The 22,299-nt window shown below is 44.6% G+C and overlaps 1 protein-coding gene and 1 long non-coding RNA gene across 6 annotated transcripts in view; one reads left to right on the forward strand and one right to left on the reverse strand.

Annotated features, from left to right (window-relative positions):
• LOC108398375 (uncharacterized) overlaps positions 1-22,299 on the forward strand; it is an 80,533-nt gene that overhangs the window by 39,834 nt on the left and 18,400 nt on the right. The gene's annotated exons all lie outside the window — the stretch shown is intronic.
• PROKR2 (prokineticin receptor 2) lies at positions 306-14,374 on the reverse strand. 5 transcript variants are annotated; one of them, XM_017662339.3, is made up of 4 exons: positions 13,189-14,374; positions 11,747-11,816; positions 10,518-11,122; positions 306-4,491 (listed from the first exon to the last, which is right to left on the reverse strand). In XM_017662339.3, exons 3-4 carry the CDS (start codon positions 11,057-11,059, stop codon positions 3,795-3,797), a joined length of 1,239 nt encoding a protein of 412 aa, XP_017517828.2. In that variant the 5' UTR covers positions 11,060-11,122; positions 11,747-11,816; positions 13,189-14,374; the 3' UTR covers positions 306-3,794. The 5 variants fall into 5 exon arrangements, with proteins under 5 accessions (XP_017517828.2, XP_036873267.1, XP_017517829.2 ...); XM_037017372.2 differs by lacking the exon at positions 13,189-14,374 and adding an exon at positions 12,895-13,035; XM_017662340.3 differs by lacking the exon at positions 11,747-11,816.

The following is a 22,299-nucleotide window of genomic DNA, read 5'->3' on the forward strand; positions in this document are numbered from 1 at the left end:
TCTAAGAATTTAGATAGAGGACCTGGGAGAGACCTGTCCCCAGAGACCCCTAGGAAGAGTATAGGCTAGAAGTGGCAAGTGTGGGGGAGCTTGGCAAAGCCTGCTTGTTGAAACACCTCTCTCTGTCCCATGTCTCTGCATGGTATGACAAACGTTTGTTTACCACATGTTTCCATCTTCCTGTGAATTGTCTTCTTTCTCTGTGAAGCCCCACACCCCTACCCCTTCTCCTTAGCTCAGGATGGCATATAAGCCTCAATTGCCTACCTGTTCTTTAAGCCTCTCACATCTTTGTGGGGCTCCTGAACAAACAAAATTAAATTAGTTCTTCTCTTTTTAATCTCTTATGTCAAGTTAATTAATAGACCAGTCAAAAGAATTTAGGAAGGAAGAAAAAAAATTTTTTTATCCCTGTATTTCCAAATAGCATCATGTACACTCGAGTCAGATGTGTTCTACATCCCCCAATAGGGGCATTTCTCTTATTAGGGAAAAAGAAGGCAGGAGCATTAGGGTGGCCCTTGTGTCATTCTCTCTGGTTTTTCTGGAAGCCTGGAGTCTGGATTATGAAGTCTCTTGGATGGAATGCATTCCGCTTGCCAGAGAGAGGGAAGGTCTCTTTTGTGCACCTAAAATTCTCCCAAGAGGTCAGAAGCCAGTTTTAAATGGCCCTTGAAGCATTCTTGGCAAGGGTTATCTCCTTTGGAGATCGGAGGCAGTTACTGAGTGAAGTTACTAGACCAGAAGAAGGTCCTGGGGCAGTGTTTCAGCGCCAACAAGCGTGCTGTGCCCGTAGCAAGTCATTTCCCCATTTGTAGTTCAGAGCTCCTCACCTAAGGAAAAAGTGAGTTGAATTATATGCCCTTAAAAGGCCTTTTTTCCTGCTCGGGTGTCTTATTGGTGCATGGATGTGCCTTCTTGAGCCCGAGGGAGAGATAATGATTAAATTGAGGAGATATATTTCAAAGCCATCATATTCCCCTAGAAATAGAACTCATGTTCACTTTTCTAATCACCTCCCACATGTCATATTCTTCGTCATAAGTCTAGAATTGGTTTTTGTGTCTGAGAGCTTGACACCATCTTCTGCTTGCTTCCATTTGAGAATCAACTGATTTTAGACATTGGGTGCTGAAAGAAAAATCTCTAATAGCTTCATCACAACGTTGTCTTTTCTCTTTTGTCAAATGAGATGATCTGTTTTGTCAAATAAGATGAAATTTCTACTATATAATTGTATATATAAATGGTTACATATCTTAACATGTTAAAAGTATCTTAAGCTTACCATTAATTCATCTTGAGAAGGAAAGGGTAAATTCAAATTATTTTATTACTTTAACACCAGTTAGATGAATGAACACTCTCCATGCAAACAGCAGTTTTCATTCAACAAACAAGATAATTTTTAAATGAAGGGGTAACACGGGCACAGAGTAGTGGTTCTCTGCTCATTTGCATGCATGACTTCTAGGCTGTTAAGCTTAAGGGATGTAACCAAGATGGGATGGGACTGGTTGCTGGTATGAGATACCACTATTCTAAAAATGCCTTCAACAACTTCCTTCTTTGTTTCAGAGTTGAACTGTTTAGATGGCTATTACTTCTATCTAAATATACTAACATAGATGAAAGATCAGTGGGGTGGGGTGGAGGGGAAGCTTGAACACTGTGTGGTTGAGACTCCTTATGTTACTTAATTTGATAACATAACACCTCTACTCAATGGAAAATCACAAATGCACAACGGTATTTACAAAGGTTGTTTCGGTTAAAATAAATGAGGGAGGATGGGACATTTTTGGATTAAGAGGAAAAAGGGGGTTGAATTCTTTTGACAAACACAATTGGTACACAGTCTACCCTTAAAGAGTCTTATTAGAAGCATCAGGATGGGGTAATAAATAAAAATACTGTTATTATTATGTTCGTAAAAATGCAGATAACCCCAGATACCTACTTACCTGGCTTTAGAATGCACTCAGAATTTATAAACCATTTGGCTTAGGCTAATATTAAAGTAAGTCTACATTTTCTGAGGGTACAGACTGGGCTGAAAGTGAGTCTGCTGGGTGCTGATAGAAGAAAATGTTGATTGAAACTTCACTGTTGGATAAACAAGCCAAAAATGAATTTAAAAAAAAAAGACAAGCAAACAACTAAATAACTCTTTCTCTGTCGAAAAGTAGTTGTTGTCCAAATGTGGATGGGTTATTCCCAAACCAGACACCATTTGTATAGTCTCTGCTTCAAAATGATTCAGGAAGAGATAAAGGCAAATATACACAACCACCATAGATGTATAATAATACAGATTATGCAGCCCTGGGGAGTGCTGCTTGGCAACATTCAGGAAGATTGTTAACACTTCTAGGGCTGTGGGATGCTGAGTCTGGAGGGGTCACTCAGACCCTGCCAGTGAATCTTCCTGATTAGAACCCAGGCCGTTTTTGCTCCAGCAGAGATGGGCTGCACAATGGAGAGTTCAGGGATCCAAAGAATAGGTATGAAAAAGTCCAAGTGTTTCTTCATAATAAGCCGTAGTGGATGGGGTTTCCTTTGTGCAAACCAACTATTCAGTATCACTTATCCGTTTTTATCACTTGATTGTTGAAAAGCACTTTTACAAATTATGACCCCAATGGGGACTCTCCCAATAGTCCTGTAAGCTAGACAGCACAGTTATTTTCATTATCCTTATTTCATTGAAGCAAAGCTGAGACACAGAGAGAAATATCCAGATCATATGAGTCTTGGAGTTAGGACTTCATTCCAGCCCTTTGGATTCCAGGCAGAGTTCATCTTGTAAAAGAGGGTTTGTTCTAGAAAAGTGGTCCAGGCCTTAACAAAATGGCCACAAAGATTATGTTCATTGCCAGGCACAAGCTCTGTCTACCCTTTTCTCTGTCTCCTTCCTTCATGACATTAGAGCCCTTGAAATCCTTTATGCTAAGGAGTCAGAATCTGGATGTGTTCCTTCCTGAAGGATTGTATATCTTCATCCAAAAGAATGGTGAGCTTTCAAGCATCAGTGGAAAAGAGATTTTTTTGGTTCTTTCCTTTGAAATTATATCACTGTAGACAATCAAGGGCCTGGTTATGAGAAAAATTCTTTACTGGCAGCTGGAATCTTAGAGAATATCCTAGAGAGGTAGTAGGAGCTGAGTGGGAAAGCTCAATGTGATGGCATGAACTCTCATTCCATAAGGCTGTATGTAAACTCCACACTCAGACAAACGTTATTTGTACACCTCCACCTCCACTGTGTCTAAGTGCCTTATTCTATGGCCGCCTCACATGTCTGAATTGATGGGATACAGAATGAGGGAAGATGGAAAGTGACTCCAGTCTCCAGATAGCCATTTGTGGCCTGTCTGGTCATCTATACATCTGGATATAGCTTGATGACGCCAATAACTTCTACCATTTTGTTCTGTTATTTAAATATTTTTGTACACAGTATGTAATCAGTCAATATTAGCTCCTATTGCCCAGTCTTATCTCACTGTTGTGGCTAGCACACAGTAGACATTCAGTCAATGTCAGTTGCTGTTACCTGTGTCTGGACTCACGGGTGTGGTTGTGCACACATGATGTGTTGAGCCGAGATCAGGAAATGTTGGCTGCTGTGGTTTGTGTCTAGTCTCACCGTGCTTTACGACCCAAAACATCCAGCTCTCCAGGGTGCTGAGGTGTGAACCTAGTTGCCCTTTCCCCATGCAGCCTATGCGCTTGGGTACTCGTGAAGTGTGCTCTAAGGGTTGGCTTTTGGGTGTTTGTGAAACACCAACGGGTCACTTCAGCCTGATACAGTCCACCTCTTCCGTGGCCGGCATGCCGCTCGTTTTGAGGTCGAGGTCAGCGCTGGACTTGCTCCCGTGGTGGGAGGGACGCCAGTGGAGCAGTATCATCTTCTTGAAGTACTTCATGGTGTTGTTCTTGACCGTCACGAAGCACACGGTGTTGATCATGCTGTTGCTCATGGCGATGCACTCAACGACGTAGAAGGCCGTGAGGTAGTGCTTCTCCTTGATGAACACCGTAGGGAAGAAGTCGCGCACAATGGTGAAGCCGTAGAAGGGCGCCCAGCACAGCACGTAGGCGGTGAGGATGCACATGAGCACCAGGACGGTCTTCCGCCGGCAGCGCAGCCGCTTCCGGATCTGTTCCGTCTGGAAACCAGGCACAGCCTTGAACCAGAGTTCCCGCGAGATCCTGGCGTAGCACAGGGTCATGGTCACCACTGGGCCCACGAACTCGATGCCGAAGATGAAGAGGAAGTAGGACTTATAGTAGAGCTGCTGGTCAACTGGCCAGATCTGGCCGCAGAAGATCTTTTCCTGGCTTTTGACGATGAAGAGGACTGTTTCTGTGGTGAAGTAGGCCGATGGGATGGCGATGAGAATGGACACCATCCAGACCAAAGCGATCAGGAAGGAGGCCGTCTGATAGTTCATCCGCGGTTTCAAGGGGTGAACGATAGCGAGATACCTGGTGGGGAGGGGAGCCATCAATAATAATGAAGTGTGCTTGGAATCATGATGAGTTTCCAACTAACCCCAAGCACACACACAAACAGACAAAATGGCACAGGGGGGGCCCTGCTTACCTATTATCCAGCATCAGCAAGTTTCATCTTATTTTAGTAACATCATTTGGTATTTGTAGTAGTGATTTAGTGGAAACAGCACAGCCTTTGATTGAATGCGGGAATAGATTTTGGCTTTTTCCCGATTGGTTTTGGTGTCTGGAATGAATCACTCAGTCTCTGAGATTTGTTTCTTCAAAGCAACAAGGGGTAAAATGACACCTACCTTGCAGTGCTGCCGTGAACGTTACATATGACAATGTTTGTAAAATGCTTGGCAAATAATAGGTGTTCAATAAATACATATGGTCTGTTAGTATTATGAGTCCTTGGATTTCAACCTTGCCATTCTTCCCAAGAACATAATACTTTCAAAACTCTTCGTTCCAAATATCTTATGGTTTAGAGATGAAAGCAGGGCTGTGGACCTCAGAGAGATGGAGAACTTTCTCAGGGCAGTGGACTAAGGCTTTCTCTCTCCTCCCCCTAGGTGTCATTTTACCTTACAGAGCATGAGGTAGGGTGGGTTTGTTTGGGGTGGGAATCTAAGGCAAGGCATCTAATGAAGTAAATGACTTGCCCAAACTCAGTTGGTCCAGGGATTAGAATCCAGGTTCCTCATACAAAGTTTTTACATCCAGTACGCTGGGCTGTCCTAAGCTCAGATGAGAAGGTATGTGGTTGAATACCTTCTTTCCAAAGACCTAACACAATACCTATTAAATACTTAAGTGCTCTGGGATCATTTCTTGCATTTTATGGGGAGAGAGGAAGAGGTGGCAGGAGAAGGTGGAGGAAGAGAAAAGATATGAGAGGGCAGGGAGGAAACAATTCAACCTTGGAAATGAAAGTGTACACCTTACCTGGAGCTTGAGTCAGATTGGGACCAAGAGCATGAAGCCACTTGTAGAAATTCTATTAAACTTATTCTTCCTTTGTAACCAGACCCTTTGATCCACCTCTCCAAGTTTCTAACTTGACCAAGAAGGTTTTCTGCCATGTTATTTCTGCCTATCCCTGCATATTTTGCCATGAGATTGTTTTATCTTCTCTGGCCTGCCCCTGGCTCACTAGCAACTCTGACCTATAGAATTCAGCTAGACCATAGCAGTAGGCCTCTCCCCAGCTTGCAGCTTTTTGAAGATCTGGGATGAAGCTGAATCCCATCCCAACCATTCACTGCACCCTTGCTGGATGTGTTAATGGGAAGTGGTTGCTGGAGTTCTTCACCCATCCATGGCACCCAGCCTCACCAACCTAACCTGCGTGACTTGCCTGGGTGGCGCAAGGCTCACAGAGCTGGAGTTTCGAACAAATGGGCTGGCCCATCCTCGACTGGGACAGGGACATCTCCCAATTACTGTCTCTCTGCCATGGCTGAGGGTGTTAGCTTTCTGTTGCTGCTTTAACAAATTACCACAAACTTAGTGGCTTACGTGACACAAATTTATCCTCTTACAGTTTTGGAGGTCAGAAGTTTGACATGAGTCTTAATGGGTTAAAATCAAGGTGTTGGTAGGTTTGTGTTCCTTTCTGGATGCTCTGAAGGGAGAATCTGGTTTTTGTTGTTCTTTTTCCCTTTTCTAAGTTGTGCATTCTTTGGCTCATGGCCCACTTCCATGTTCAAAACCATCAATGACCACTTGAGCTTTTCCCACATTGCATCACTCTGATCCTCTGACACTGACTCTTCTGCCACCCTCTTGCACATTTAAGGACCTATGTGATTACATTGGGCCCACCCAGATAATCCAGTGTAATTTCCTTGTGTTAAGATCAGCTAATTAGCAACCTTAATTCCATCTGCTACCTTAATTCCCCCTTGGCATATAACATAACATATTCACAGGTTCTGGGATTAGGATGTGGGTATCTTGGGAGGGGCATTGTTCTGCCTACCATGCTGAATCCAAAGTCCTTAGATAATGCAGAACAAATTCAGGACTGAATAGTTCTATCCCTTGGTCTGGTTCCAGCATGAAAAGTATCTCAATAACCAATGTCAAATAGAATTTCCACATTACTGCTTATTCTATTGTCAACTCTTTTAAATTCTTTTTCATCCAGGAACTTCTTTCTTACTCTATAGGATATTCCAAAATCCATAGTTGTCATCAAATATATCAGAAAGGGAAGAACACTGACCTAGGAGTTATTCAGAAGACCTGGATTCCAGCTGTACACCTGAATCCAAGCTGGGAACTTGGATAAATCACTTAGGCTCCTGGGACTTGGTTTCTTCATCTGTGAAATGGAGATAGTAATAACTTTCCTGACAACCTCTCAGACTTTTTGTCAGATTCTTAGGAAGCAAACATACATAAAACATGTTGGAAGCTATAATACTTTGTTAAAACCTATCTTTTCCCCTGACTCTTTGATTGGTAAGAGGGACATCTGCAAGGTCTTTGTTGGTATCTATCTACTTGGATCTGTGTTTCTTGAGGTCAGTACTCCTTCTAGGGTCTGCATGATTTGAAATAGCATATCTTCCAGGTCCTCTGCACAGGAGCCTTGCTCTTTTCTGGCTGTAGCATCCAAGATGGCAGTAGGTAGCCCTTCTGATATTTGTACATAGTAGGACAGGCATATTTTACCAAGGGGTAAACTGAAGTGCACAGAGGCCCATACCTCTCCAACCGTGGCTGTGTTAAGGTTTGCAGGTCTATCTAATATTGAGTATGAAGTGGTCCCTCTGCCCACACATAGAAATCTTGTAATCCAAAATCCTTGTCATCACAACAAAAGTGAATTAGGGCACACATCTTATCATTTTGCCTTATTTTTCAGTTGGTTTAGAACCTGAATGAGAAAGAGGGGCACTATTTATTAGGCTTCTGTATTGTAAGACCTGAAATTCCAGGTGCTGCTTTGACATCTTTGAGCCCTGCAGGGCCCCAAAGGCCTAGCCGTGGGTTCCTCTGTTCTCGCCAAATATACCCTTTTGCCCCTCAGGAAAGGCTCCTGTCCCACTAGTTCTTCGATCAGCTGGCCCAACTATACCCCAATCCTCAACCTAATGGGTGTCACCTCTCTGGCAGTTGGCCAAATTATTTAAACAAGCCAATCCCATTCTCCCAGGATAGCCAAGGGTCACTCATCCTCTCATTCATATGAAACCTGTTACCCACAGCCCCTACTTGTTCATTCTATACCCAAGTGCAACTCCAGATGGCCCTGCATGGGTGTAGTGTCCTTCTCCCCTGGGCTCTGAGTGTATGTGACTAATTTACTGCTGTCAGTCTCATCTGCTCAGTGTCCAGGCAAGAGAAAACTGCCTTCATCAATGGGGTAAAAAGGAGGTGGTCAGAATAGCATACTTGAATCTCAACATCTTCATGAAGCTTTCCTAGACTATACCAATAACATAATGATCATGCCTTCCTTCAAGTTAATTTTGATTTATTACTTGATTACTGTAGTTTTTATGTAGAAGAAAAGCTAAGGTCAAGGACTGTGTCTTCTGCAACTTTGTTTCCAAATACATAAGTTGGGCACATAGCAGGACTAGCAACCTGCTGTGGATTTGTCAGGTCATAGCAAACGCCTTGGTACCCCTCTCATATCCCTTTGCTCTTGTCACTTCAGTGCACACCTGTCCACTCCCACCTGCCAACACCTGCATTTCTTTGTCTGGCTTCCAGATTCCTGTTGGCTACTTGCATAGCATTTCCAGAGCAGCCCTCACCAGTGACTTCTGAAAGCTGGTGTATAAATATCTCAGCTCCCTCCCTCCTCCCCGCTCCTGGGTGATCTCTGAGGTGTGATCTACACCTGCTCTAAGAGTTCCTCAGCAGGAATAAGCTCCAGTTGCCCCCAGTGGAAACTTGTTCATTAACACAACCTGTATTGACTGCCTTCCCTTCCCTGCCTCAATTCCCACCCCTTTATAGGTGCTTCCTGGTGTCACCTGCACATGGGTTTTTGTTTCAGAGTCTGTTGGGAATAAACCAAACTAAGACACAGGTATAAGGCTGTGTGCTAGGCACTGTGCAGACAGAAAGAAGGCATATGATTAATGAGCTTGAAATACAAGGTTCTTTGGAAAAGACCATCTGTATTTCCATACACAGCATAAGATTGGAAAGACAGGTTGGCCTTGGATTACAAAGGCTGTGGGATGCTAGACTCAGGGTTTGGCATGCATTCTGTAAAGGACTTGGCTTGTAGGAACTTCTGCAGGTTTTGTGAACAATGAAATATTTTAAGAAGATTCATCAATGGTAATATTCTGATGCTTAATATGGATGAGTGTGGATTTCAGGGGACAGGAGCCCCTGAAGGGGTGGAGAGACAGGCTGGAGGAGCATTATGAAGGTCCAGCCATAACTTGCCAAGAAATGAGGCTGGAGAGACAGTTGCCCAGACTTGGTGTGGTGCTGAGCACAAAGGGTGGGTAGGTATGGGTGGGGCAGAGAAAAAGGCAAAGAATGATGGTGATGTTTCCTGCCTGGGTGAAATGGTAGAACTGCTGATGGAACTGAGACCACCTGGGCAGAACTGGTTTGGGCTGAAAAAGGAACTACTTTTTGTGTCGTAACAGGATAGTTGTTTCCTAAGAAACTCCTATGTTACCAAAAAACCCTGACATGATAAAGACAAAAGTTTCAATGAGAAAAAAGGATGAGGACAGTGATAACTTCTCTCTTTAGGCATAGGATAAAAATGCAGATTCCTGGAACTTAGCCCACGGGATTCCCATTCAGTAGGCTGGGGTAGGGCCCAGGAATCTGATTTTGTATTATTGTATCAAATGATGCTTTGTATCATTTCACTCGGGGAATTTTGTGCTGCTGGTTAATAGGTACATTTCATAAACACTGGTTGCAGGGCTGGAGAGCCTCAGAGTTGTAATAACAAAATTGTTCTTCTTGAAGGAATTATGTTATAAAGAGGAAGATGACTTTTAAACCTGTATTTGTTATTTATCATAAATGAAAAATAATCAACTGCTTGATTAAAGAGGACAACAAACCTAAACAGCACTCAGAACGAGGGAAAAATGGAAGAGGTGAAAGGAGACAAAAGAGAGAAAAGATGATGAAAAAACACGTTATCAAAATGAGTTTCAGCACAGCTCACAATGGTGGACAAGAGGATGCGACCCCAGTTGTCCCCCTCAAACAGACCCACTGGTGGTCCACGGCTGGCCTACACCTGTTTACATAACTAAAACGTGTCAGATTTGTCACAAGCTGTTTTAGAAATTTTACCTTATATATTTATAATAGAGCAAGGACTTCCAGGACATCTCATGCAAATGTATGCAAATGATCCATGGATATATGCAAAAAAGCAAAGACAAGCATGTCCTTCTCTTTCTTGCAAACAAGCCCTGTTATCTTATTTTAAAATTAGTTGTGCAAAGAAGTCACTAGAAACAAGAGTACATACTGTATGGTTCCATTTTTATGGTCTAAGAATAGGTAAAATTAAACTGGGATGATAGAAATGAGATCAGTGATTGTGTGTGGGAGGGAGAATGACTGGTAAGGGGCACAAGGAAGTTTTCTAGGTGATGGAAATGTTCTCTATCTTGATCAGGGTAGTGGTTCCAGGAAAAACTTGGTACATGTTATCTTGATGGGAAGCTGCCCTGGTTAACTTTGATGTGGTTTCTAAGCAGTAAGCTGACTACACTTTCTCCTCTTACTTTTGCATTTGATGGCACTCAAGGTCATGTGACATGCCTGCATCTGAAGTGGACATGGTATCTGGGGGCATGGCCCAGAGCTGGGGCACTCAAGAATCTCACCCTTGCCCCTATTTGGGGTGACATCAGCCAGAACTGGAGAAAACAGGTTTCCTCTTGCCCCGTGATGGATCAGTGAGCACTCACATCTGGACCAATGCCAACGTGTCAGGGATGAAGTGAGGGAAGGTGCAGCCTGGCCCAGAACCTGCCGTTAGCCCTGCCCCACATCCTCACCTGTCGAGAGCGATGGCCAGCAGGGCGTTGGTGGAGACGTAGAGTGACACGGTCCGCAGGTAGTTGACAGAGGCACAGAGCACGTGGCCGTGCTCCCAGGAGAGCTGGCGCACCACATAGTAGTCCATCTCGAAGGGGCAGCAGATGATAGCCACCAGGAAGTCGGAGATGGCCAGGTTAGCAATTAGCAGGTTGGTAAGGTTGCGCAGCTTCTTATAGCGGGCAAGGGCAGCAATAAAGACAAAGTTGCCGATGCCACAAACCAGCATGATGCCTGCCAGGGCCACACCAATGACTATCTTGGCTGCAAAGAAGGTCCGGGTCTTGGTCATGTCCTCATCCTCATCCAGAGGGAGGTCGTAATCACTGTAACTGAAGTTGAAGGGGAGGGAGGAGGCATGGTCTTGGTGTGGAGTGAAGTTGGGTGCAAAACTACTGTTGCCATTCTGGGTTGCCATGGGGAAGCTTGGAGGTGGAGTGGAGTGTGGGAGTCTCAGGGGTCTGAGCACTCTGAGCAGGGGATCCAGACCTTCTGCTCTCATGAGGTCAGAGAGCCTAGGACCCTGCTCACACCTCTGGGGAGAGTCAACCTGCAATCCCGGATCCTGGAAGGAGACACAGCCAACTGATAATATGCAGAACACCTGGTAGTATTCCCCCAGGGCTCTCCAGGTATAGGCCAACCAGACCCAGTGCCTACCCACAGACAGAACTACCCAGGGTGCAAGGGGAGAGGAGATCTGACATCTGGAAATTGGGCTCAAAGAAATTGATCCACAGGCTGTCATAAGTCCTAGGAATAGGAAAGATTGGACTCTCTCGAGACACCCAAGAAGAATGTGCATGTTTGCCTTTTCCCCAGAGGCCAGGATCAGTTTGCCTGCCTAGCCATACTCCCCTTCCTCCACCAACTCCCACAGGGTCTTCTGGAAGTTTTATAAAGCCGCTCAAGCAGCTGGCCCAGGCTTCTATGGCAGTCACAATCCTGCACCATCTCCTGGCAGGGACAACAAAGCCAGAGGACTGGGAGGCGGCAGGGTCTCTCCTCCAAAACAGTTCACTGCTCCTTCTGCCCTGGCGAAGCCAGAGACTTGGAGATCACCAAATCCACTTTCACATTGACAGGCTGAGGTTACAGGAAGGTTTACAATCTTCCCTGCTGCCTAGGCCAGAGCATGGCACATAGTGGGGGCGGGACAGGAATCTGTTGAATGAATGAATGAAAATACCAGGATTCTGCAAGAAGCTGGCTGTGGGTGGCAGCGAATTCCCTGCTGCTCCTCGTGCTTAGGCAACCGGCTGTAAAGAAAAAAATCCTTTGTCTGCTTCCCCTCCCTGCTCCCACCCTTTTGATCTGCTTCCTTGTCCCCTTCATGAGGCCCCCAGTTCCTATCTCAGAATCAGCCCTGACTGGGAGGCACTACATCTTATCACCAAGGTGTGTGTCCTCTGAAAGTGGTGGCTGCTCCAAGACCTGGCTTAATTCTAAACAGCTCCCAAGGCCAGGGTGGCCAGCGAGGACCAAGGAGTGCCTGAGGGCTGAACTGCCCCTCATTGCCTACGTCCTTTATACTCTCAGTGCCTCAGGATGCCCATACGAGAGGAAAATAAAGTGTCTGAAGTTGTGAGCCCTCAGGCGATAGGGCACCTTTCGGTTCAAGGCGTTGGAGGGACAGGAAAAAAATCCCTATCCCAACACCCGCAGGATGGGGAACACAGCCGTCCAGCTACGAACGGCCGAACATCCCACCCGCTCTCCCTGAACCCCCGCCGCCCCTAGGACACCTGGGAACGACTTGGGGCCGCGGGATGCCGGTAGCAAAAACAGGACCACACTGGACAGTGCGATGGGCCCGGCCATATGAGAAGAGCCCGGAGCGACGGCCAGCGGCAGTAACAGCGACAGCAGTAGCAGAGCTGCAACCCGCGGCACCCCGCCTGCTGCGTGCCCGAGGTTAAAAACCTCCAGAAGTGAGGATCAAGGGGGCCCTCCGCGTCGCCTCTTCGTCACCCGCGAGGCCCCAGTCCGCGCAGACACGGCTCAGGAGTCACGCCGTCTGGGCTTCTCTGCTCGGTGGCTCTCTAGTTCCCAGACCCCAGAGGAGACCCCAGAGGCTGAGGCAGATCCTGGCCCCACTGTCGCGGGGTAAATTCCCTGCCCTCGACCCACTCCAGGAGCCCCTCCCTTCCCTTATTAGCCGCCCGGAGAGGCCGCACGGTCCCCGGAGGCGCCGCCCTGGCAGGGGCGGGAATCGATCCAGAAATTTGGGCTCTGAAAGCAAAGCACGCGGGGCTTCCGGGCTGGAAGAAAAATGGGGGTAGGGGTCGGATGCGGCGAGCGGGAATGTCCCAGAGACGCTTGCTCTTCTCTGCTCACCTCTGGCGGGTGCCGCTGTCTCGCCCTCCCGGGGGCTCTGGCGCTCGCCTGCCAGCCCCCTACCCGCGGGCTCCGCTGGCCGCGCGCGCACTCCCGTGCCAGCTTCCCGTCCTCTGCCCATCCCAGCGGGCCTGCGGCGGGTGGGGGCCTCTCCCGACACCAACTCCTCCACGTCCAGCCAGCCTGGTAGAATCCCATACTGGCGGGAGGCAGAGCAGCCCGAATCCCGCGGAGAAAGAGGTGGGTGTCAGCAACCCAGCCAGGGCGGCGTGCTGCGCGTAGTTCAGCACCTACCTGCCTCGGCGCCTCCTACCCGCGCGCTCCGCGGCCCGGCCGCTCGGTTCCCGCCTCTGGGACCCGGACCTGCGCGTGCCGAGGCGCGGCGCCTGGCTGTTGCTCTTTCTTCCTCGCTCCAGCGCGCTTCCCGGGCGCGTCTCGGTCTCTGTCTTCCCGCTGGAGTTGGCGCTCCGCCCCCGCAGCTCCTTGCCAAGCCTCGGACCCGGCCCGGTGCGCCCCGCCCCGCGCTTGACTCCGCCCTGGGTCCCCTGCCAACCCCCGCGCGGAGGCAGAGGGTGGGCGCTCCGCTTCTGCACCTGGTGTGCTCAGGGCGCAGGACGCACCGAGCTCTGGCCTCCTTAGCGTGACCCCCCGCAAGGGGTTTCTGCTCCCTGGCGCCCCGGTGTGAATGGGACCCCAGCAGCCAGGTTCAGATGGTGAGATTCCGAGGAACCCGCAAAGCCCTGTGCGCCCTGCCGTGGCGGCTCATGAGCGTCGCCGGTGGGAGAGCTGAGCGCGTCCTGTCTTCGGCTGGAGCCCAGTGCCAGCATCTGCTCCCGCTACAAGGTGACTCCAGGAGGAGCCCGGGGTGCATTGCATTCTGCCTGGGAACTGGTGCTGGGTAGACTCCGAGGAGTTCGGAATGAAACTTTTTGGGCTGGGCCATTGTAGTGGAGGAGGCCCCCCGCTCTAGGAGGAAGGTGGGGAATGGCCGCAGTTTGTGCTGCTCAAAGCCCCTACCCTGAAATCCTTACGCAAACCCTGCAATGCCCACCACTGCCGGATTCGTTGGCCATTCAAAGACCAGTCCAGTTAGGCTGCTTCTGCCAGTCTGGCGGGAGACTCTCGAGCACTCCATCTTGCTTCCAAAAGACTCTGATTTTAGTCAATTTCCATGACTTCCTGGTCCTTGGTTTCCTTATACTTTGAGCGAGGGGGTTAAACAATCAGGACCTGCTCATTCTAACTGCTGGAAAGCACGGAGGGAGGCTCTGGGTTTACAGAATTGGGACCGGAAGCTGAGGCTGGAGATCCAAGTTCGAAGGGTTGCTTACCTTTAAAACCCAGCGGGTTATTGACATCATGGAATATGGATTCTGCTTTGTCAGATCTTCCCATTTTTCCAGAAAGTCTGGGATTTCAGAACTTTATAACCACTCTGTTGGGTTAGTTAAAATGAAAACCTTGTGTTGGCCAAACAAAACGTATCTCAGGATGCATAAAAAAGTCCATTGAGGTGCCCACTTAAAATTCCTGAATAGATGATCAGAAAGCCCTTTGGCCAAGTGGTGATCTTCTGTGATTCTGCCTTTCCCACATTATGTGGGACTAACTCCACCTTCCTCCTCCCCTTGAAAAACTTTTTATTTTTTCCAACTTTATTGAGATATAGTTGACATGTAGCATTGTGTAAGTTTAAGGTATATAATGTGATGATTTGATATGTGTATATTTTGTGAAATGATTACCATAATCATGATAACGTGAAATAATTACCTCACCTTTTTTTGGGTGGTGAGAACATTTAAGATTTACTCTCTCGACAACTTACAAGTTTATAATACAGTATTGTTAACTATAGTCACCACACTGTATATTATATCCCCCAGAACTTATTCATCTTATAATTAAAACTTTGTACCCTTTGACCAACATCCTCCATTTCCCCTGCCCCTGAGCCCCTGGCAACCACCATTCTGCTCTCTATGAGTTTGGCTTTTTAAATTTTTTCTTTCAGATTTCACATGTAAGAGAGATTATACAATAGCTGTCTTCCTCTGTCTAACATCTCACTTAGATAATACCCTCAGGTTCCATCTGTGTTGTCACAAATAGCAGGATTTCCTTCTTTTTTTATGGCTGAATATTATTCCATTGTATATACACTATTATATGTATGTGTGTGTATGTACGTATATGTGTGTGTCACACACACACATATACGTACATACACCATCCATTCATACATCAATGGACACATAGGTTGTTTCCATGTCTTGGCTATTATGAAAAATGCTGCAGTGAACATGGGAGTACAGATACCTCTTCACGTTAGTGATTTCATTTCCTTCTGATATATACCCAGAAGTGGAGTTGCAGGATCAAATGGTAGTTTAATTTTTTGAGGAAATTTCATACTGTTTCCATAGTGGTCATACCAGTTTATATCCCCACCAACAGTGCATGAGGGTTCTCTTTCCTGTACATCTATGCCAACATTTGTTATCTCTTGGATGATAGCTGTTATAATAGGTGTGAAGTAACATCTCATTGTGGTTTTGATTTGCATTTCCCTAATGATTAGTGATGTTGAACATCTTTTCACGTATCTGTTGGTCATTTGTATGTCTTTTTTGAAAGAATGTCTATTCAGGCCCTCTCCCCATTTAAAAATCAGATTACTTGTTTTTTTTGTTTTTTTGTTTTTGGCTATTGAGTTGTATGAATTCCTTATATATTTTGAATATTAACTCTTTATCTGATGCATGGTTTTCAAATATTGTCTCCTATCCCACAGGTTGCCTCTACATTCTATTGATTGTTTCTGTTGCTGTGCAGAAGCTTTTTAGTTTGATGTAGTCCTACTTGTTTATTTTTACTTTTATTGCTTGTGCTTTTAGTGTCATGTACAGAAAAGTCATCACTAAGACCAACACCAAGAAGCTTTCTCCCTGTTTTCTTCTAGGAAGTCTACAATTTCAGGTCTTAAAGTCTTTTAATTCATTTCAAGTTAATTTTTGTGAGTGATTTAATATGGAGTTTTAATTTCATTCTTTTGAATGTGAATATCCAGTCTTCCCAACACATTTGAATGTGAATATTCAGTCTTCCCAATACATTTATTGAAATTACTTTCTTTTCCCCATTGAGTATTCTTGGCTCCCTTGTCAAATGTTAGTTAACTATAAATGGGTTCATTTCTGGGCTCTCTAGTCTATGTGTCTGTTTTTATACCAGTATTATACTATTTTGATTACTATAGCTTTGTAGTGTAGTTTGAAACTAGAAAGTGTGATGCCTCCAGCTTTATTCTCCTTTCTCAGGATTGCTTTGGCTATGTGAGGTATCCCGTGGTTCCACATGAATTTTAGGATTGTTTTTACTATTTCTGTGAAAACTGACATTAGAATTTTGACAAGGATTGCATTGAATCTATAGATGGCTTTGGGTAGTATAGACATTGTAGCAATTTTAATTCTTCTGATCTGTGAACATGGGTTATCTTAACATTTATTTGTGTCTTCTTCAATTTCTTTAATCAATTTCTTATAGTTTTAATTTACATATCTAGCAAGGTGAACTCCTTGCTAGAATATTTCCTAAATATTTTATTGTTTTAATATTATTATAAATGGGATTGTTTTCTTTATTTCCTTTTCAGATATTTCATTGTTAGGATATAGAAATACAACTGATTTTTGTATGTTGACTTTGTATACATTCAACTTAACTGAATTTGTGTATTCTAACAGTTTTTTGATGGCGTCTTTAGGGTTTTCTATATTCAAGATAATTTCATCTGTAAACAGCGGCAATTTTACTTCTTCCTTTCTAATTTGGATGCTTTTTATTTCTTTTTCTTTCCTAATTGTTCTGGCCAAGATTTTCAGTACTATGTTGAATAAGAGTGGTGAAAGTGGTTCACCCTTGTCTTGTTCCTGATTTTAGAGGAAAGACTTTTATCTCTTTATTGTTGAGTATGATGTTAGTTGTGGATTTATCAGACATAGCCATTATTATGTTCAGGTATGTTCCTTCTATTTTTGAGAGATTTTATGATAAAAGGATTTGAATTTTTTCAAACACCTTTCTGCACCTATTGAGAAGATCATGTGATTTTTATCCTTTATTCTTCTAATGTGGTATATCATGTTTATTGATTTATATATGTCAAACCATCCTTGTATTCTAGGAATAAATCCCATTTGATCATGATATATTGGCCTGTAGTTTTCTTTTCTGTAGTGTCCTTAGTTTGGCTTTGATATCAAGGTAACACTGACTTCATAAAATGAGTTTTGCAATGTCCCCCTTCTTAAATATTTTGGAAGCATTGGAGAAGAATTGATGTTAGATACAGCACTAAAGGCATAATCCATGAAAGAAGAAGCTGTACTTCATTAAAATTAAGTGTCTGCTCTGCAAAAGACACTGTCAAAAGAAATGAAAAGACAAACAACACACTGGGAGAAAATATTCGCAAAAGACATCTGAGAGAGGATTGTTATTCAAAATATACAAAGAACTCTTAAAACTCATCAGTAAGAAAACAACCCAATTAAAAAATTGGCCAAAGACCTTAGCAAACACCTCATCAAAGAAGATTTGCAGATGGCAAATAAGCATGTGAAAAGATGCTCTGTATCATGTTTCATCAGATAAATGCAAATTAAAACAATGAGCTACCACTACAGACCTATTAGACTGGGCCAAAATGCAGAATACTGACTATACCTGATGCTGGCAAGGATGTGGAGCCATAGGAATTCCTACTCATTTCTGGCGGGAATGCAAAATGGTAGACAGTTTGGCAGTTTCTTAGAAAAACTAAACATTCTTACTCTAAGATCCAACATTCATACTCACTGACATTTACCCAAAGGAGCTGAACATGTATGTCCCCACAAAAACTGGAATATGGATGTTTATAACAGTTTTACTCATAATCACCAAAATTTGGAAGCAACCAAGATGTCCTTCAGTAGGTCACTAGATAAATAAGCTGTGCTACATCTAGACAATGGAATTAAAGGTATGGAAGAACAGTAAATGCATCTTATAAAGTGATAGAAGCCAATCTGAAAAGGCAACATATTATCTGATTCCAGCTAAAAAGATCAGTGGTGCCAAAGGTTAGAGGAGAGGGATGAGTAGGTGAGCATAGAGGCTTCTGAAGGCATGGAACTGCTCTGTACAATACCATAATGGTGCATACATTTGTCCAGAGCCATAGAATGTACAACACACTAACACACTAACTCGAGGATTGTGGTTTTCTTAGTGCCAGGGAAAGGCAGGCAGATGTCTGGATACGTCTGCACATGCTCTGGCTCTAGCGTGCCTCAGGGGGAGTGTGATATTGAAGCAAGAAATGGGCGAAGCAGGAGAAGAGCGAGTAAGATTCCCCAAGACCCGTGCCTGACTCTGGGGGCTATGAGCATTCCAGCCCATATGACCATGTGGGCAGTTTTCAAATTGCAGAGCGTGTCAAGGCTTTACTTGAAATATGCTCCCCTGGACCCCATGCTGGTATCCCATATGTCAATTAAGATTTTCCTGGCTTCATCAAGTGTTCATTCTTTACCAGGGTTACCATTAAAAAAAAACAAAATACAGAAACTAAAAATACCCTGATGGAAATCATCAACTATAAGATGTGGACCTTAATAAATTCTGCTGTGAAACAGCAGACCACCTTCTCAGCAGAAGGGCATTTTGTTTTCTACTTGTAATCCCTTGTATCAGCCAAGATTGCATGAATGCTTGTCTTTTTAAAAATAAAATATCGTGTTTGGGCTTTCTTTCTTATTCAGTTCAGTGTGGGTATTTTTTGAACCTCTATTAGTTGAAAATGCCACTTACAAAATAAATACACAGGAGCAAGGAAGAAAAAGTTAGAATCAGTGACACATTCCACATGCTTTTCTGAGTGCCAGCTCTGTGTAACACACATGTCTTGGCAATGTAGGGCTTTGCAAGGTGTGACTCAGAGTGCAGCTGAGCTGGGGCAAAGATGGGGTAAGGGAGAAATATCAGCTTATGCCAAGGCGCAGCTCGTCAGGGAACTGGAAGTAGATCTTGAGAAACTATACACACTATAAATGGCTTGAATATTGCACGTGTGTCTTTTCTAAATAGAAAGCCATTAAGATTTAGGTCCCCAAGTGCTTTCATAGGAATGCAGAGCCATGAGGAGGTGGAGTGGGCTTGGGAATCCACGTGTCTACCTGGTGATACATTTGTGGCATTTGTACCACTTTGGGCATAAACTGGGAATAAAGAAGCCTGTTGCTCCCAAATCTTACTGCTCCCATCATGAATATTCTCAGTGAAAGAGGTACAAGATGTCCCTAAACAAAGGCATGCCCTTGATTTTGAGAGTATGGTGGGTGAGAGGTGTCGGGGTTGTGCTAATAGGAACCGCACACCTGCTCTGAGGGCCTTAGGATTCTGCACTCTCTTCTTCAATAAATGCTGTCCCTGTCCCACCAGCCCTGCTGTCCCTGCCCCACCATCCTACCACAATAAATGCTGTCCCTGCCCTTTAAGTAATGATGAGGATGAGGGTGTGGGCAGGACCTCTTGAGACCCCTGGGCTTCCTGTGGCAAAAGCAGAGGTAGGGCTGAAGGAGGCTGAGATGTGATGTTGCACATGTTCATGTTTATATTTACCTTGAAAGGTAAGATGTGAAGGAGTGAGCCCACCATTGACAGTGTAGTGTCTGAAGGACCAGAGGTGCCAGGCTCTTCCTTATAGTTCCATTGTTCCATTTCCCCTCTCTTTTTTTTAAATGGCAAAGGTCCTCCATATTCATTGCTTTTCCATGGTGTGTCCATTCCCCTAGAATGCCTTTTGCTCTGTGACCCTTGAAGCTAGAGTTCAGACTGCAACTTCCTTTTAGAGGCCAGCTAAATCTGCGCCACTGACTCTTGAATTGCGGGGGGTTCTGAAGTCACCATCTCCCTGTTTATTTCCGGGTACCTTCCAAAGCCAGTTAACACTTTGACCTTTCTGAGCCCATCTGGTGGGCTTGAGTCTCTCAGAGCTAGAGGCTGGCTTCTATGTTATGTGCTGAATTAGTGAGTGTTGCTCTTTTTCTTGAAATACAGACTGTTCTTAATAGGACAGCTACTATCTTCCACATTTTCTTTTGCAGGCAGCACTTCACACTGTAAGGGGGATCATTTTGCAATTGGATTGGTTTAGACCAAGTCTGGCAACTCCCTGGACTAGTAAATGATAGTCTATCATCATATATACATATTTAAATATACATATACATTGAAAAACATATACAATTTACCACTTAAGCATTTTTAAGTGTACAATTCAGGAATGTTAAGTATATTTACACATTGTTATGCAAGAGATCTCTAGAACTTTTCCATCTTGCAAAATTGAAACTCTAATTTTTCCATAAAATGTAAATTCCTTTCCCCACCAGCCCTTGGCAACCACCTTTTCTCTGCTTTCTATTTCTATGATTTTGACTAGAATCTATCACCTTTGCATCTACCCCAAATGCAAAAAGCAGTACCTTTATTGTGCCTGATGGTTGCTCAAATAGGTTATCGCAATGATGTTTCCCCGCAAAAGCTCTTTTAGCTTCACTTTAGAAACTATTATTGATGAAAATGGCACTCCAAGCCAGGGTGGCTCTCCAAAAAGTCAATGTTCTGTAACAGAAAGCTGATTATAATCCAGAGACTATACACGTGAAAAAAATCTCAGAAAGAGAAACTGCAACATGTTAGCAGTCATTATCTCTAGATGGCAAAATTACGGATAAAGTTTTAATTTGTCTTTATTTTTAAATGGATGCATGGAAGATATGGATTATTTGTCTAACAAAGAAACAAAATATATACAAAACCAAACCAAAAGGTGTCCAGATATTTGGTACCACGTAAACAACGATATCTCTTTTTGATACTTCCAGTGTTTTTGAAAAGCTAACTGGGGAACAAATTAAATCAATCGGGTAGTTTTGTAGAAATGTTTTCTAATAGCCAAACAACCAATTAAGAATGATCTGGTCAGATGGTTAACCAGTGTAAAGGATATGCTAGGAGAAAGATAAACATTGATGAACCTTCCTTATGCCAGTGGCCCTGTCAGTAGAAAACATTAGGGGAAGTTATACCGACTGGGTGCAGGACCCAGATGGTCCGTCTCAAAGGCACCTGGAGAGTAGCTTTTCACAAGCCTGTGCCTCAGTCAAATGTCACTGATTGCAACACCTAGAAATGCACTTGAACCAGTCCATGCCAAGGAGGAGGATCTGGGGGTGAGACTGGGTCACATGCTGTATTCTTGCTTCTCAAATACTGGGGCTGCAGAGTGCTGAGGAGGAGAACCCAGCTCAGAGCGCTTGGGGGCCAGAATCGCAGGTGGGGGGCCACCACAGCAGCTTGTGCATCCACATGCTGTGGGCTCTGCCTGGTTCTCTGTGTCTTGATCTCTTTGTGTGTTTGCTCTGTTCTATCTCCATGGCTCAGACCCAGCTCCACCTGACTTCTTAGTTTTAAAGCCCAGGAATCCTCTGTGCTAGGAATAGGAAAGAATTTAATTGACCTAGCATATGTCAGGCATCTGTCCAGGTGACCACTAGCCTATAGGGTACTTTGTGTAATTTAGGAAAGGTGTTCTTCCTCCAGGCAGATGCAGCCTTGAGCCAGGGCACACTCAGGCTTCATTTGTACCACCTGCTCCTTTCCTTGTTAAGGGAACAACCCAGACAACAGTACATGGCGGCCCCTGTCCACTTCTGGTTGAATCAGCTGTGGCTGGGCAGGCAGAATCACATGGTCTCCCTCAAGCAGGTGGATGTGGAGACAGCAGCCTCCCCTCTACCCCAAACCCCAGGAACAAACACAGCTCTAGCACTTTCCACCCTACCTTTTTCAGGCAGTTCAATTTACAGTGGGGCTGCTGTGCCAGTATATGCCATGAAGAGACTAACTTTTGTTTGTAAGCATGGAAACATGATTAAATCGAAGTTGATATATGTGTTGATATATCTATAGCTACGGGAAAAAAAATAGAGATCACCTGGGCTCAGTCTGTACCACCAAGAAAACTGAGTGAAATACAAGACAATTTTTTGAGACTACTGAAAAACAAATGGTTTATTAAAGGAAGAAACAGAAGTTGTCCTTCAGGAGATTTTCATTCTAGAAACGGAGGAGCACCTGGGATGCTAGGGGATGGTACGCAGGCAGAGGAAGCAGGAGTGAGATAAGGTCTGTGGTGCCCCTTCTGGCCCCCATGGAACCAGGATACTGGCCCTGAGGAATCCATCTGTTTTCCTTTTGAACTCAGTATGAACCCACTCCTATAAACTGGCTCATGGCTTTCTGCAATCTGTTTGTAATTGTCAACCTTGTTCCCACATGAGACACAAAAGC

Source organism: Manis javanica, chromosome 5 (assembly GCF_040802235.1).
Source record: "Manis javanica isolate MJ-LG chromosome 5, MJ_LKY, whole genome shotgun sequence".
Classification (NCBI taxonomy): Eukaryota; Metazoa; Chordata; class Mammalia; order Pholidota; family Manidae; genus Manis; species Manis javanica.

Bases quoted from the DNA above. Each gene is read 5' to 3' on its own strand.
- PROKR2 (XM_073236890.1), bottom strand. From the start codon at position 11,362: ATGCACATTCTTCTTGGGTGTCTCGAGAGAGTCCAATCTTTCCTATTC. The intron at 4,492-10,517 runs GTGAGGATGTGG...CCTCCCCACCAG, and splicing joins CTGGCCATCGCTCTCGACAG to GTATCTCGCTATCGTTCACC.